Source organism: Anser anser (genome assembly GCF_964211835.1).
Source record: "Anser anser genome assembly, chromosome: 10".
Taxonomy (NCBI): domain Eukaryota; kingdom Metazoa; phylum Chordata; class Aves; order Anseriformes; family Anatidae; genus Anser; species Anser anser.
The window spans coordinates 15,848,420-15,861,703 of record NC_139730.1 but is presented as its reverse complement, the minus strand read 5'-3'; the positions used below and the strand labels follow the sequence as shown (position 1 = coordinate 15,861,703).

The 13,284-nt window shown below is 43.8% G+C and overlaps 1 protein-coding gene across 11 annotated transcripts in view; it reads right to left on the bottom strand.

Annotated features, from left to right (window-relative positions):
• The window catches only part of RORA (RAR related orphan receptor A), a 433,189-nt gene that overhangs the window by 71,368 nt on the left and 348,537 nt on the right, over window positions 1-13,284 (bottom strand). Inside the window, exon 1 of one of the 11 annotated variants that reach the window (XM_083851038.1) lies at window positions 2,541-2,828. The exons of 9 other annotated variants lie outside the window; for them this stretch is intronic. In XM_083851038.1, the coding sequence (XP_083707164.1) occupies window positions 2,541-2,571 (31 nt within the window). In that variant the 5' untranslated portion in view covers window positions 2,572-2,828. One more of the 11 variants, XM_083851037.1, reaches the window with a different exon arrangement.

The window sequence follows — 13,284 nt, the reverse complement described above, 5'->3', positions numbered from 1 at the left end:
TCCACTTGTTTTTACTCCAGTGTATTTGCTCACCAATTCATCGCCTTTAGTTCTGTTCTCCTTCAAGTCAGCCTTAAAGCTTCTCCCAGAGAAGACTTGCAGGAATAAGGTCCGTACCAATGAATACGTTAGCAAAATTATCTGATTCCTTTGCAAACTTTCACTGGTCACGCATAGAAATTGCACTCCCCCTTAAAACCATCACCCAGTTAAGTCTGGCCTGCATGTATTTAAACGAACAACACAAGGTTTCCTGAATCCTCTATGCAGACTTGTAATAGTTAGTAAACAATTTTTAAAGGTCCATCAGCCTAAAAATATTTGCTCAAACTTTTTGAACTGTGATGCTTCACCACTGCCTATTTTCTTAGAAACAGAGAGAAAAAAAACACCTTTCCTCTCCGCCTGAAACCAGAAAGTTACATTTCCTATCACGCAGCCTACTTCATCGGCACCTCCAGCCTCCTCACTGGACAACTCTTCGCTTCCCAGCTCTTCGAACACACCAGCCCAGCTGACCAAGATTTTCACTCGTTCAAACCTGCATATAGTCTGGAAACCTGAGTATTTTCTAACATGAAAGCAGGCATGTTTGACAGAACATTATGTTGCAGAAAAAAATTGTGACTCAGAATTCATTTCACATGGTATCCATTCAGGGTACCTCGAAAATAACTGAAGAGGAATGAATACTCTTCTTTTTTACTTAAAAAAAAAAAATAAAAAATCCGATTATTCGCAGACCTGTACTTTACCTACACACAAACCATAAAAGCTTAGAAGACCCAAAAGATGCCATTTCAGCATCAAGAATAAATAAAATATTCAATTCATTCATTCATACATATCTTGTATTTCTCCATTGTGCATTTGAGCTTATATAAAACTGGATTCCATATCCTTCTAGTCTGTCTCTCAAATAACAATATTGTCAAACTATTATTTCATGGCAGTCAGAGGTCACTTCAAGACAAACGACAACACATTTCCTTCAGCTGAACTCTATCCAGCAAATTAAGGAAAGGATAAGAAACAAGAAAGTTTTTCAATGCACTAGAAAATTAAGTAGAATGAAATACGAATGAAAATTACCGTAGAGGCGTTTTGTAAAAAGGACAAAGCCCTAAACGACTTCACAATAAAGCTGTTCCGAATTACACTTGAAAATCCAAAAGATGGGCTCTGACAAGGTTTTACATCAGTATGAAAATTGCTTTACATGAAACTCCCAAAAGAATACAAAAAAATTACTTCAAAGGTGAGTTGCTGAAAATCAGCTTCTTGCTCTTTTACAATACCACCTCATGCCTCTGTCCAAAAGCATACAAAATGATTATACTCTGATCCCCTTTAAAACCGGTGTACTTAAAAAAATAAAAGTTTATTAGATTACATGGTTCAGGCAGGCTTACGAGGAATATGCTGACAAACTGTGCTGTCTGTATATGTGAAATTCTAAGGGACTGCTAGAACGGCCACGTAGTTCACACTTCAAAAAATACATCTTCTTTTGTTTCGGATGCGAGTATTTGAACCAACCCAACTACAACTTCTTGACAAACACTTGCAGCAGAACTAATGATTAATGAATATAGTACTTTTCTTTTTGTTCACACTGGCTCCCTCTGAGAAGCAAGGGAAGCCCACTAACTGAAAATTACCGTGCTTCAAACGCTGCACTATCGGTGCGCACTGCCTACTGCTCTTGCAAAGTGGAAAAAAAAAAAAAAGGAAGCAGGCTCTCAGCGATGCAGGGTTTAACCTTCTTTTTCACGCAAATATTTCACGAAAAGGAGAAACTTTAGAAAAAAAAAATCTATGCAACCCATGGAAATAATTTAAAAGGAATAGATTGTGAGTTTCGGTCAGGGCATTAAATTCAAACGTCAGCAGCGATGCTCTTTTGAGATTACTGTGGAAGAATACCCCCGCTAAATACGACAATTACTGTTTCAACATCTTTTTTAAATACAAGTATTACTTTAAAACGCTGCAATGCCAGTCTATACCGTCGGCACGATTTTATTAGGACACAGCAGGGGCTGAGCACACACCGCTACTCTTCGGATTCCTCATCGAAAACTTGCTTCGACTCTCCTCGGTCCGGCATCGCCCCTCGGTAAGGGCTGGGAGCGGAGAGCAGGGAAAGGTGAGGTTTGAGCACACCGCTAAGTAGCCGTCATTTTCCCTTCTGTCGTAAAGCCTTTTAGGGCCGAGCAGCTCTCCCTTCTGACACCGCTTCAGCCCCAGCAGCTCCCCAGGACGCCGCACCGCCTTTCCCCGGGAGCCGGAGGCAGGCTCGGACCGTTCCGCACGGCCGGGCAGGCGGCTCCGCCAGGCGGCTCCGCCAGCTCCCCCTGCCCCGTCCGGCTCCGGGCCGCCGGGCAGAGTCGAGCCGAGCTCTCCCCCTCAGCTGCCCGCCACAGCGCGCAGCGCAGCGGCCCCCGGGCTCATCGCCCCGCCGAGCCCCTTCTCTCCCCGGGGGCTGCGAGGGGGCCGCGACTCGAGCGAGCCCGGGGCCGTGCCGGGGCAGCGCCTACCTTTCATCGCGGCGAGCACAAAACACATCATTTGTCAGGGGCGAAGCGGCGGGGCGCGGAGCGGGGAGAGAGGCGGGCGCGGAGGCGGGCCGGGCCCCGGGCGAGAGCCGCCGCCGCCGCCTCAGCAGCAGCAGCCGCCGGCTGCCAGCGCAGAGCCGCGCCGCGCCGCCATCCCGCGGCCCATATGAGGCTCCATGTGACCGCCGCCGCCAGCCGGCCCCGGCCCCCCGCCTTGTTTACGCCGCTCGCTCCTTCCCCTCCCCTGGCGGCGCCGAGGGGCGGCGCGGGCGGGCGGTCACGGGGCGAGCCGAGCCCAGCCGAGCCGGGCCGAGCCCCGCAGCGCCGCCCCCGCCGCCCGCCCCGCCCGGCGCCGGCCCCGGCCGCGAGCCGCGCGGCAGCGCCCGGGAGCCGCGGGGGGATCGCGGGGGGACCGCGGGGGGACGGGGCGGTCGCAGCGCCGAGCGGGGCCGCCGGCGGGACGGGGCCCAGCACGACAGCGCTGAAAATCGGCGCGGGCGGGCGCTGAAGCCCTCTCGGAGCCCGGCGCCGTGCCGCTGCTGCAGCCGGGGCTGGCGGCAGGGAGAGACAGCCTGCCCGCCGGGAGCACAGCGCCGCGTGCCCTTCCCCGCCTGAGCCGGGGGAGAGAGCGGCACGACATACCGAAGGAGAGAAAAGCGGCGACGCGGTGTGAGATGCTTAACAGGGGACGGAACGTAACATTTCACAAGAACGAACGGCATGGATAAGCGCCTAAAGAAAAGCAGGGAAAGCAGATAAACGAAAGGCAGGGGAAGCATCTCAGTACGTGAAACAGCACTATACTTGAAAAGGACCTTTATACGGGGGAGACACTGAAACATTCTCTTAATAAATGACCCACACTATTTCTCTAACGAGCTCCTAATGCAGGACAGTATTATTCAAACATGATTAGAAGCTACCCAGGTGTACTTACATTCATCAGTCTAGCCAGTCAAGTCCCATTACTGCAAGATATTGCGTTAAATCTTCCTGACTTAAAAAACGCCAATAGCTACTCTGGTGCAGTAGGATAAACCTAGCAGGTATCTGGTACAAAGACCTGGGCTTGTCATCCTGCCTTACACGAAGCCAGTTCTATCGAAAGCACTACATGTATGGTGAGATACTGCCCAGAGAAGTTACAGCAGCAGATCTGCTCCCAGATGAGCTTTGCGTTCACAGACATTTATCTGTAGAACATGTTTTATAGTTGCGAGGCACAGAACAGCAATCATACAGGACATGTGGGACTGAACCACATCGCCCTGACAGTGCTGCTGGGAGCGGGTCAGGCCCCGGAAAACACTGCTGTTACTGGGGGCAGCTGCTGCAGCTGCTCTGCAATTCCGATGCAGCCAGATACCTTGCACCAGAAAAAAGAATGGTGTCTTAATATATTGTCACGTAAACGCTTCACTTCGACACAGCAAGTAATGGCAGACCTATGGCTTGAAAAATGTCACAGTCCATTAGCGCTAGTTGTCTTGTCAGACATTTAACCTTAAGGTACGCAGCATTACATTATTACTGATGTGTATTTATTTCCAGTCCAACTGAAATGAAACCAGTAATCTGGAATGACATCTGATGTGCTAAACGGCCCCAATAATAAGCAGGCAACACAGATTTTGCATTCCTACAAACGCCTTGCAACGGCTGCTTCACAAAACTGCAGAAGGTTGGTCACCAGACATTTTAAGTGGCAAACACAGCTCTCACACTTTGACGGCTGGAAAACGAGTATTACAGAGAGAGAAGAGCGCACTTAAAATAGTCCCTGATTTGCTATCAACATCCCAACTCGGGCCATCTGCTAGCTGCACTGGGGCTGCACAAACACATCCACTCGCACTTTAGCTTTCTTTGACCTCATTGTGGAAATGCAATTCAAAATGAGTTTCCTCCTAATTTACCAAGCGATGGCGATACAGAAAGTGGCACTGGAGTTTCGGGCCCAAACCGATGACAAGACAGTGGCGATGTAACGGGCCAGTAATAGGTGGCGCAGTGCACAGCTGGCTTGGTGCACAGCTGGCAAGGCCCACAGCTGGCTTGGAGGCACACGGGTGCCGGCGCTGCTTTGCACAGCAGGGTTTCGCCCAAGTTACGCGAACGCTTCCTATTTTCCATGAGCTCGCCCTCGTTGTGCTTGCTAAGTGGGTGAGCACTAGCGAGCCGCTGCAATACCGCAAGGTTTTGAGGACAGTGGGCAGCTGCCCCTGGGCCAGGCCTGGGGCCACCCGTCCGTCTGCGTAAGGGCGGCGGCAGCTCAGGGAAGCTTATCACATACTGCGACGGGTCGTCGTGCAGACAGGACAGGGCACGGCCTGATGGCCTAACCACAAGCCTCTGTAACAATGCACGAGAACCAACTGGGTCTAGCAAACTTTGCTACCTGCGAAGGCAAATTAAAAAAAAAAGAAAAAAGAAACTGTGACACTGCTGAGAGAGGAAGGGGAAGCACCTCTGCTGGTTATTATCACTTGTCATCAGGGAAACAGCACTTAACCGGGCACTCCACGCACGTGGAGGACCAAACCTGAAAAGCTCTCCTCCTCCACCTCTTTTACAAGCTGGCGAGCAAAGGAAGAAACTCACCCTCTGAAATTAACCAACAACCACTCCTAACGACTTGTTCAAAGACATCCCCCAACAGAAGAGATTTGAATGCACCTAATGAAAGAAGGGTGCTTCTGTTGGCACAACTTGCAGCATGAGTGGCAACTACTTCTGCAGCCAGTTTTGCATCCCTGCCCAAGTGAAACTGTATCATTAAGCTTAATTCAGGAGGAGTTTGGAGACCTCCTTATCAGTAAAATTCAACATTTGAATAATAAATACAGGGTGTAACCATCATCTTCCCTCCCTATAGACCAAGGGGGGGGGGGGGGGGGAGGGAATGTGCTTAAAAGACGAAAATGTGTCATGTAATAACCCCCCGGCTGGGGGAGGAACCACGCAGGGCTGTTACCAAGCTGAAGCTGTCAAACTGCTCCGAGGTACAACATCCCCTCCCTCACTGTTGGGTTGCTGTCACATGTACACTGCATGTAAATCCTCTTGCAGAGAAATGACTGCATGCAGCATTTCTCCCAAACAGATGAAAACTTTATTTCCCGGAAAAGACATGTGGCACCAAAACATGTCAACAAATCGGCCAGGGCCTTTATATTTTCAGTTTTAACAGCGAAACAGCTTCTTTGTTCTGTTAAAACCACCTAGAACTAAATTTTGCACATATGTTTTTGCTTTAAAAATGGCTTCAACTGTCAGGATAAATTTATGCAATCATGCCTAGTTTTATTTTTATTTTTTTTCTGAACTTTTCGTATGGTTTTAATGAAAGAAGTTCTTTAAAATGTTTAGGAAATCTTGTACTGATTCAAATAGATCCTATGGATATTTGGAAATGTCGAAGTATTTCAAGCACTTGAAACACCTATAAAAATTAGTTTCTTGCCAACATTTTACTAGCTCTTCTGAGGAGTAAAGCTCTGCCAGAAAAAGTAATGACAGCTACACAATAAATGGATAAAAGCCGGTGATACTGGAAGTGAAGCCTTTCTCCAGTTGCAGCCCAATCACAAGTCCTACCGTCAGGTGAAGCGTGCAGCTCCCAGCTTCTATCAGACGGGTGCAGCTCCAGATGCAAGTTTACAACACACAGCATGTTCCAGGTGTCAGAAATCTGCACTGGTGCCTTTTGGGCTTCTTACAAAACAGTAATTACACCATGAAACCCCGCAGGTGTAGTAGGGTCATGACAGCCCTTTTTACCAAGCACATCTAAAACAAAGTGTAGGAAGACTGTTGCTGTAAGTCATCTTTAAAATATAAAACACAATTCTGTCTGTCCTATTGATACTCACTTTTGAATGGGTTTCTACTTGCTATACGCAACACACAAAATTACTGCTCCTTAACACATTTCCCCCCTAGATTTAGTGGTATTTTAATCTTCATTTGTTTCTAGCATTCCAAGTAGCACACTATCGAAGATGAATCTAACTGAGGTTGTCCTCATTAAGTTGCCTCTTTTTCATCTATTTAAAACTGCTACTATGCTGACCCTGCAATCATACCATTTTGCTTCAGACAAAATGCCTTCCTAAATTCTTGCTGAGGAGGTATGCTTTTGTGCAGTGTGTGCCTGCAGCTATACGTCTTAATCAAGCCATTTTATAAACTACCCAACAAGTTTCAATTAAGTATGTTGTTATTCACAACTGTTGAACTGGTTGCTGCACTTTGTTAAACAGCTGCTACAGTTCTGCACCTGGTGAAATTAAGCATGAAGTTGACAAAATGTTTTGGGATCCATCTGGAAGAAAGGTAAGTCCAAAGTCACTGTCACGATCAGCTGTATATGCTATTACTGGCAGTAAAAGATTGGAGAAATCTAGTGAACTATATTGTCACCCAATTTCCTCTGACCTTGAAATCCCTTGAAAGGATATCCTATTTGCTGCTTTTCAAAATGCAAGAAAACAGCAGTACACTCTGGAATTAAAGTGATTAGAAAAATGAGATTATGGCCAATCACCTGCCACCCATTGCAAATGGGTCTGTGAAATGATAACAAGATTGGCAAAAAACACATTGAACTGGACTTAGTAACATTTCTGTTTTACCTGAGTACTCTAAAATGGGGTTCCGAAGTGACTAGCATTGCATTTCTGATCACACTGCCACCGCTGAGTCCCTGCGTGATATCAGAAAGATTCTCATCTACATGGTTTTGAGGTTGCCTTAGATCATGTTGTCAAAACTTTCTACATTGTCTTGATATTCATGTAATCAAATAGCAAGAATTATTTGCAAGTTGTTGCGTGTACTCTTTTTCATGCACAATCTTACCTGGCTATTTTTGGCCAGTGTTGCTTGCCAAAAGCTGGAGCTATGTATTTATTGTATGTCCCTTCTTGTAGGGAAAAGTCAACGGATGGTATGAAGATGACTGTCAAGATGCCACGTCAAGATGGTGTAGCACAAAGAACAGCAACATTCTGGTTATCCTCAAAAAAGCAATTGTTAGACCCTTGTTTAAGGATCATCATATAATCATTTTTGTCCTAAACAGGCTCTCCAAGGAAGTGCTTTTCCATGTAAACCTGAAGAACATCCTAATAGTATTGGAAAGCTTCTTACTCATCTAAAAAGCCTTTGACCTGTAAACGTTTTACTCAGTTTTACGAGCAACAACTTAGTTTCAAAAAGTATTAGGTCCATTTCCCAAAACATAGTGTGTACAGTCATTTGTGCAATGCTGACGGAGGTGCCCTGTTTTCAGGGCACAAAAAACAAGAAACAGAAAACTAGAACTAACAAGAAGGGTACAAGCCCCCTTGCTTTCCCCGTGAAACGTATGACTGACCTGACTACATGCTTCAGGTCTTCAGCCAGTTACACACCAGGGATAAGTAACAAATTTTTCCCGATGCACTTTGAATGGATGTTGTTCTATTTACTTAATTTTGGGGTTTCTCTTTCTATCCTCTTTTGAATTGTCAAGAATGACCAAGGATGGAGAAAGACTAGTAGTGAGCAGAGCATTTGATGAACTGAGATGGATTTCTGTCTCTGAATCTTCCTCACCCACGTGTCTGGCCAGATGCAGCATCAGGAAGGAACCTAGTGACTTTATCGCCTTTTCCTGATGAATGGTTCAACAGTCAAGATGATAGGGGCACATATATACATCAGTGGATCTTCTGCCTACCTCTGCATGTGCCTAGGGCATTAACAGCACTCTGGCCTCTTATTTTCCTCTCTGTTTATGGCACACACTCTAACCTCTTCACAAAAAGAATGCTTAAACTGCGTTCGTGATAAGAATAACCAGAGAAATATAACAGTCTACAGACAGCCTCTTCTGCTTGTAAGCTCTAGAAACTATGTATAAGTCAGAGTTGCCAGAGAACAACGGAAGCAATCTCACTTAAGGAGCTAAGGGGTAAGGATCAGGATGCTTCGAATATTGAATTTGCCTGGTACCCATTTCCAGATTTAACAAAATTGATCTGCACTAACCTGTAAGCACACCAGCGCTGACACTGTTTCAAGTCATGCTCAGTGTCAAAGCTGCCTCCTACACTACAAAAGACCAGCAACCAAATTTTCATTATTTTCAACATATGATTAACAATCTGAGCTCCACTGGAACAAATAAGTTGTCCTGAGCATTCAGAGAACTAATATGGAAATCATTTTTCTTTCATGGAAAAGCAGAAGCATCTGTCCAGTCAAGCAAACTAAACAATGATTCTGCATTATGAAATACTCTTTTTATAACTATTGACATTTCAGTCAGTAGTGCCACATGTCAATAGCGGTTTTATTGCTCACATTTAAAGAAGAGCTTCCAGGATAGGATTCATCCAAGTTGACACTGTCTGATCAGCAGCATATTTCCTGCTCCTGTGAGCACATACATTATTTATACAGCTTTGCACTGGAGAGTATTTGTGCTAGTATGAGAAAAATTAGAAGATGCAGCATGTTTTCTGTGTCTCGGTACAAAACAGAAGCTTAGAACCACATACACTTTTCTCAGACAATTCAAGTTGATGTCAGGCCTCTCTCCAGAACTAGTTTTCAAGCCACAGCTTGTGTGGGCTTCTAAGCTTGTCTGACTCCCTCTTTTAAGCACAGTATTCAACTAGCAGGTCTTAGGTACCTGTGCACATGGGGTTTTCTCCAGTTCCTCCTCAGGTCAACACTGAGCTCCAGAACATGAACACTGGCAAATCCAGCGTTCCCTCTGATGATGTACTGTAGGATCACTGCTAATTTCTTACATTTCTTACTTCTTAGTATTTTGATGACAGCTGGCAAACTGTTCCCCTCTGCCCCAGTCAGGTGCTATTGTTCTAATGAAACTTAAGATCTACTCCAGCAGCCTTCTCTCCAGATGTCCTCCCCCACGGAACCATTACGTTCTTAACATTATTAAAGAAAATTCATGACTTATGATGCTATTAGTACTGTAAGTGACAGCTGCTTATGGCTTTTAAGGCTTCAGCTTCAAGTATAAACTTCAATGATAACTGTCAAAACTTAACACAGCCTCAGCAATCGCTCTTAAACAAACCAACCACTGCCTATGTACTTAGAGTGACAAATAAACTACACAAATGATGGTACAGATCCTGGGCATGAAATCCACGCAGATAATTCCTTCGCATAATTATGATTATCAGACACGATAAAGAGACACTGTTGAAGGATATTAGTCTTTAGCAGACGCAAAATAAAAAGATGATTCACTCACAAAGGAAGATAATTATTTGAGAGTATTTTTTCTTTTTAAATAATAATCACCAAATTCTGAGAACACCTGCATAGCACAATCTTTGGCTTTAAAAGAGGGGAGAGCAGTATATTCTAAGCTGATGAATGTGACTACAAAGCAGAGCATATAGGGCAGACCACCTGTAGGGAATGATCTATTACTTCTTATAAAACCTGGTTTTATAGCCTGCATTTGTATTAATTTAGCTCAAGACAGCATTTTTTATCTTATTTTACTTAGAAAAGCAAAACATGTAAAGTAATTAGAAGCCTCATTTTCCATCTTAGTAATTCAATATGAACTACTACCACTTGCTTGATAACAATCATTTTTAACTCATGATTTAAAACTCATTAGCATAGCCCTGTCTTACAGAAAAGAATATGCCAAGTGTTTTTCACATAGACACATCATTTCTGATTATTTCAACTCAATTTTAAAGGATCTTTGACAGGGCTACTGAAAGACTTGTCAAAGAACAGGGAAACATTATGACATTCTTTCCCCATATTCCTTTCCACAGTATGAAATATGAGGGACATTTCTAATAGAATCACGACTAATTTAAGACATAGTTAATCTTTAAGGCTGCTGTAGCTGGATGGGTTATCTCTAACACATGGCAGCTGTTCTCCAACACACATCTGTAATCAGGTTCTAACACATACCCCAGTTATTAAACAGAAACTTTTTGACTCCAAAGCAAATGCATTGCAAAGCGTGTTCTTTTACCAGCTACAACAAACAAAAGAGGCACTTGAATTTCAATAGTTTTTTGTTTTTTTAGTGTCCAAAAAATTAAAAATGTACCTGGTGCTTTCAAAAATTCTATTCATTTTTTAGCTGAAGAACAAAGAGTAATTGAATGTAAACTGCCTCCCTAAAATAGTATTTTAGCTTTAGTTCTAAAAAACTTATTCGCTCTCTAGCATGAGTAATTGAAATGGATTTGTACTTTCAGTTAACATACATCATCAGAGCTATTACACATACATCTGTTAAACAAACCTATTATAGTTACACAATCCACTAAAAGTTGCATGATGGTATAGGTAAAATGTGCTGCATATGGTGGGCCAAACCCTGCCTCCTGTACACACTGAGAAGTCCTGTTGAAGCCAGCAGGGTTATTCATACTTTTGGGACAAACTGCACTGATCCAGTATGTTGGATCACTGCTCTTCTGGGGACCGTGTATAGAAGAACCAGGTGTTCTGAAATATCTGGGATAGGTGCATTTTGACGGAATGTGAAAACAGAGCATTCCCCGTGACATCTTCTTGACTCTCCTCAGCAGTATGATACATCTGCTGTACTTCCATATAGCATTGAAGTGAAAAGGAGACAAATAGTAAATGGGAGCTGGAGCTAACCTCCTGGAGTGGGGCTGAATCTCAAAAGCTCCGTATTCAAAACCAGGTGTGCTACAGGAACACACATCAATGCGTACAACAGAAAAGACATTTCCAAAAACTAGCAAGTATATGCAGTTACCCTCAAAGGTCGGCTTTTATCAATGCCTATGGTAAAGACACTTTGCTAAAATTCTGCATTATGCTATAAATTCAATAGCAAGCATCTTCTAACCATGCTGTCAGGGCTGGCCTATTAAGTGATGGTACCTATATTTCATTTTGGAACTCGGCATTTTTCCATAACATAAAAAGGAAAAAAAAACGGAGCTAATTCTAGGTTCTCAATATCTTTGCATGCTCACACAGTCAGGGTCCTGAAGTCCTCTGGGAAAAAGGACGGAAATTACACATATGAACTAGCCTCTAGAGACTCCTAGAGATCTTTGAGGAGAACTGAGGAGTAACAGCTCCCAGGGACTGGGTGCCTTTGTGGCACTGGAGGGCTTCAAGCCCTTTTGGTGAGAAGGCACAACCTCCTTGAAAGAGCCTCCGAGGGGATCCCTGCGGACCCTCCCAACCCACTGGAAGCTTTCGGATGTGCGCTGACCTGTTATAGGAAGGAAACAACATTCTGAAGATATTTACTTATTTCTAACTAATCTGGCCTCCTCTTTTGTTTCATCTGTACAGAAGCTGGCTTTGCCATACTGTGTTCAAAGCTACACAAGAGCATTTTAATGCACTTTAAGACATTTTCCCCATTTAAGGCTGGTACTCCGGAAAGAGCAATATGAACAATTTCACTGTGGGGAGTAAGCACATTATTTTTGCTTTCACAAACTCTAGCCCTTCCTCTTTACTTGTCTAGTGATCCCAAACTGAAAACATGCCAAAACACTGCAATATAAATGCTTCATTGGTTTTGTCAACCAAGTAAGAAAAAAATGTTTTCACGCAATCACTCTGTAAGCCTGCAAAGCATTAACAGTATTAAGAAGGAAGAAATACACTGAATTTTTGAATGATAAAATTGAAAGGAAAAGATCTATAAAGCCTACTAAAAATAGAATTACCCAACATAAGAACTAAAGCTCAAATCTGGCCCCGAGATCCACACAGAATCAGTGGTCTACCTGTATGAAATAGTCAGCAGCTGGGGTTCACATCGGGGTTTCAGCCAGCATGGAAACAGCAGGGAGGTCTGTCATTTTCCTAAGTGAAAAAGATGCTGTCTTTGTCAGGAGGACATTGGAGTCTGTCTCACACTGCTACACCAAATCTTCAAGTCTGATATAACTGCAGAGTTTTATGATAAACACGTTGTGCAAAGTAAGTACAGACAAACATACAAGGGCAAAGTTCACTATGTTTATAGAGTTCTTATGGCAGGTGAAAACTTTCAGGCAGTTCGTTACAGGTATTTCTCCTTCTTTAAAGAAATAACTACTTGTTTACATTACTCGCAGGACTGATTCCGTTTCTTTCATATCCAGCCACCTAGCTCCCTTCCCTTTCATTTTCTGATGGAGACAGAAGGACAATCTAAGGAAGAACCAGCTTTGCATTAGTTGGTCCTGTCAGTAACATGGTAATGTCTTGGCTCGTAATTATTTCACTTACCACAACACTGCACAGGCTACAGTCATCCCAATTTACGAGACAACGTTCTGTCACATTTCACATGCTCGGTGCTGGAGATCTGACAGACTATTGACACGATCCAAAATCAAGCAAGGACAAAAACAAACTTAAAACGCACTGGTAGCATGAACAGCAGGATACCTGCACACTTCCAACTCTGCTAAGAAAGGCAAAAAGTCTCATTAGAGATAGACCTAATTGTCTTCCCAACTGATAGAGATAAAGCAATAAACAGGAGGAAAGGACTGGCAAAGGTAACAAGATACTGCCAATGGTGGACAGAGGGTTTACATGAGTTAGGACTAGGGAAACAGCAATACCGGAGAGTCAAGCTAAATACATCTAGGTCATATTTGAAAGCTTTATCTTGGCTCTTTAAAAGATATTATTAGTTTACTTACAGGTTATTGTTTTTTTTCCTTTTCACTAAGACCAA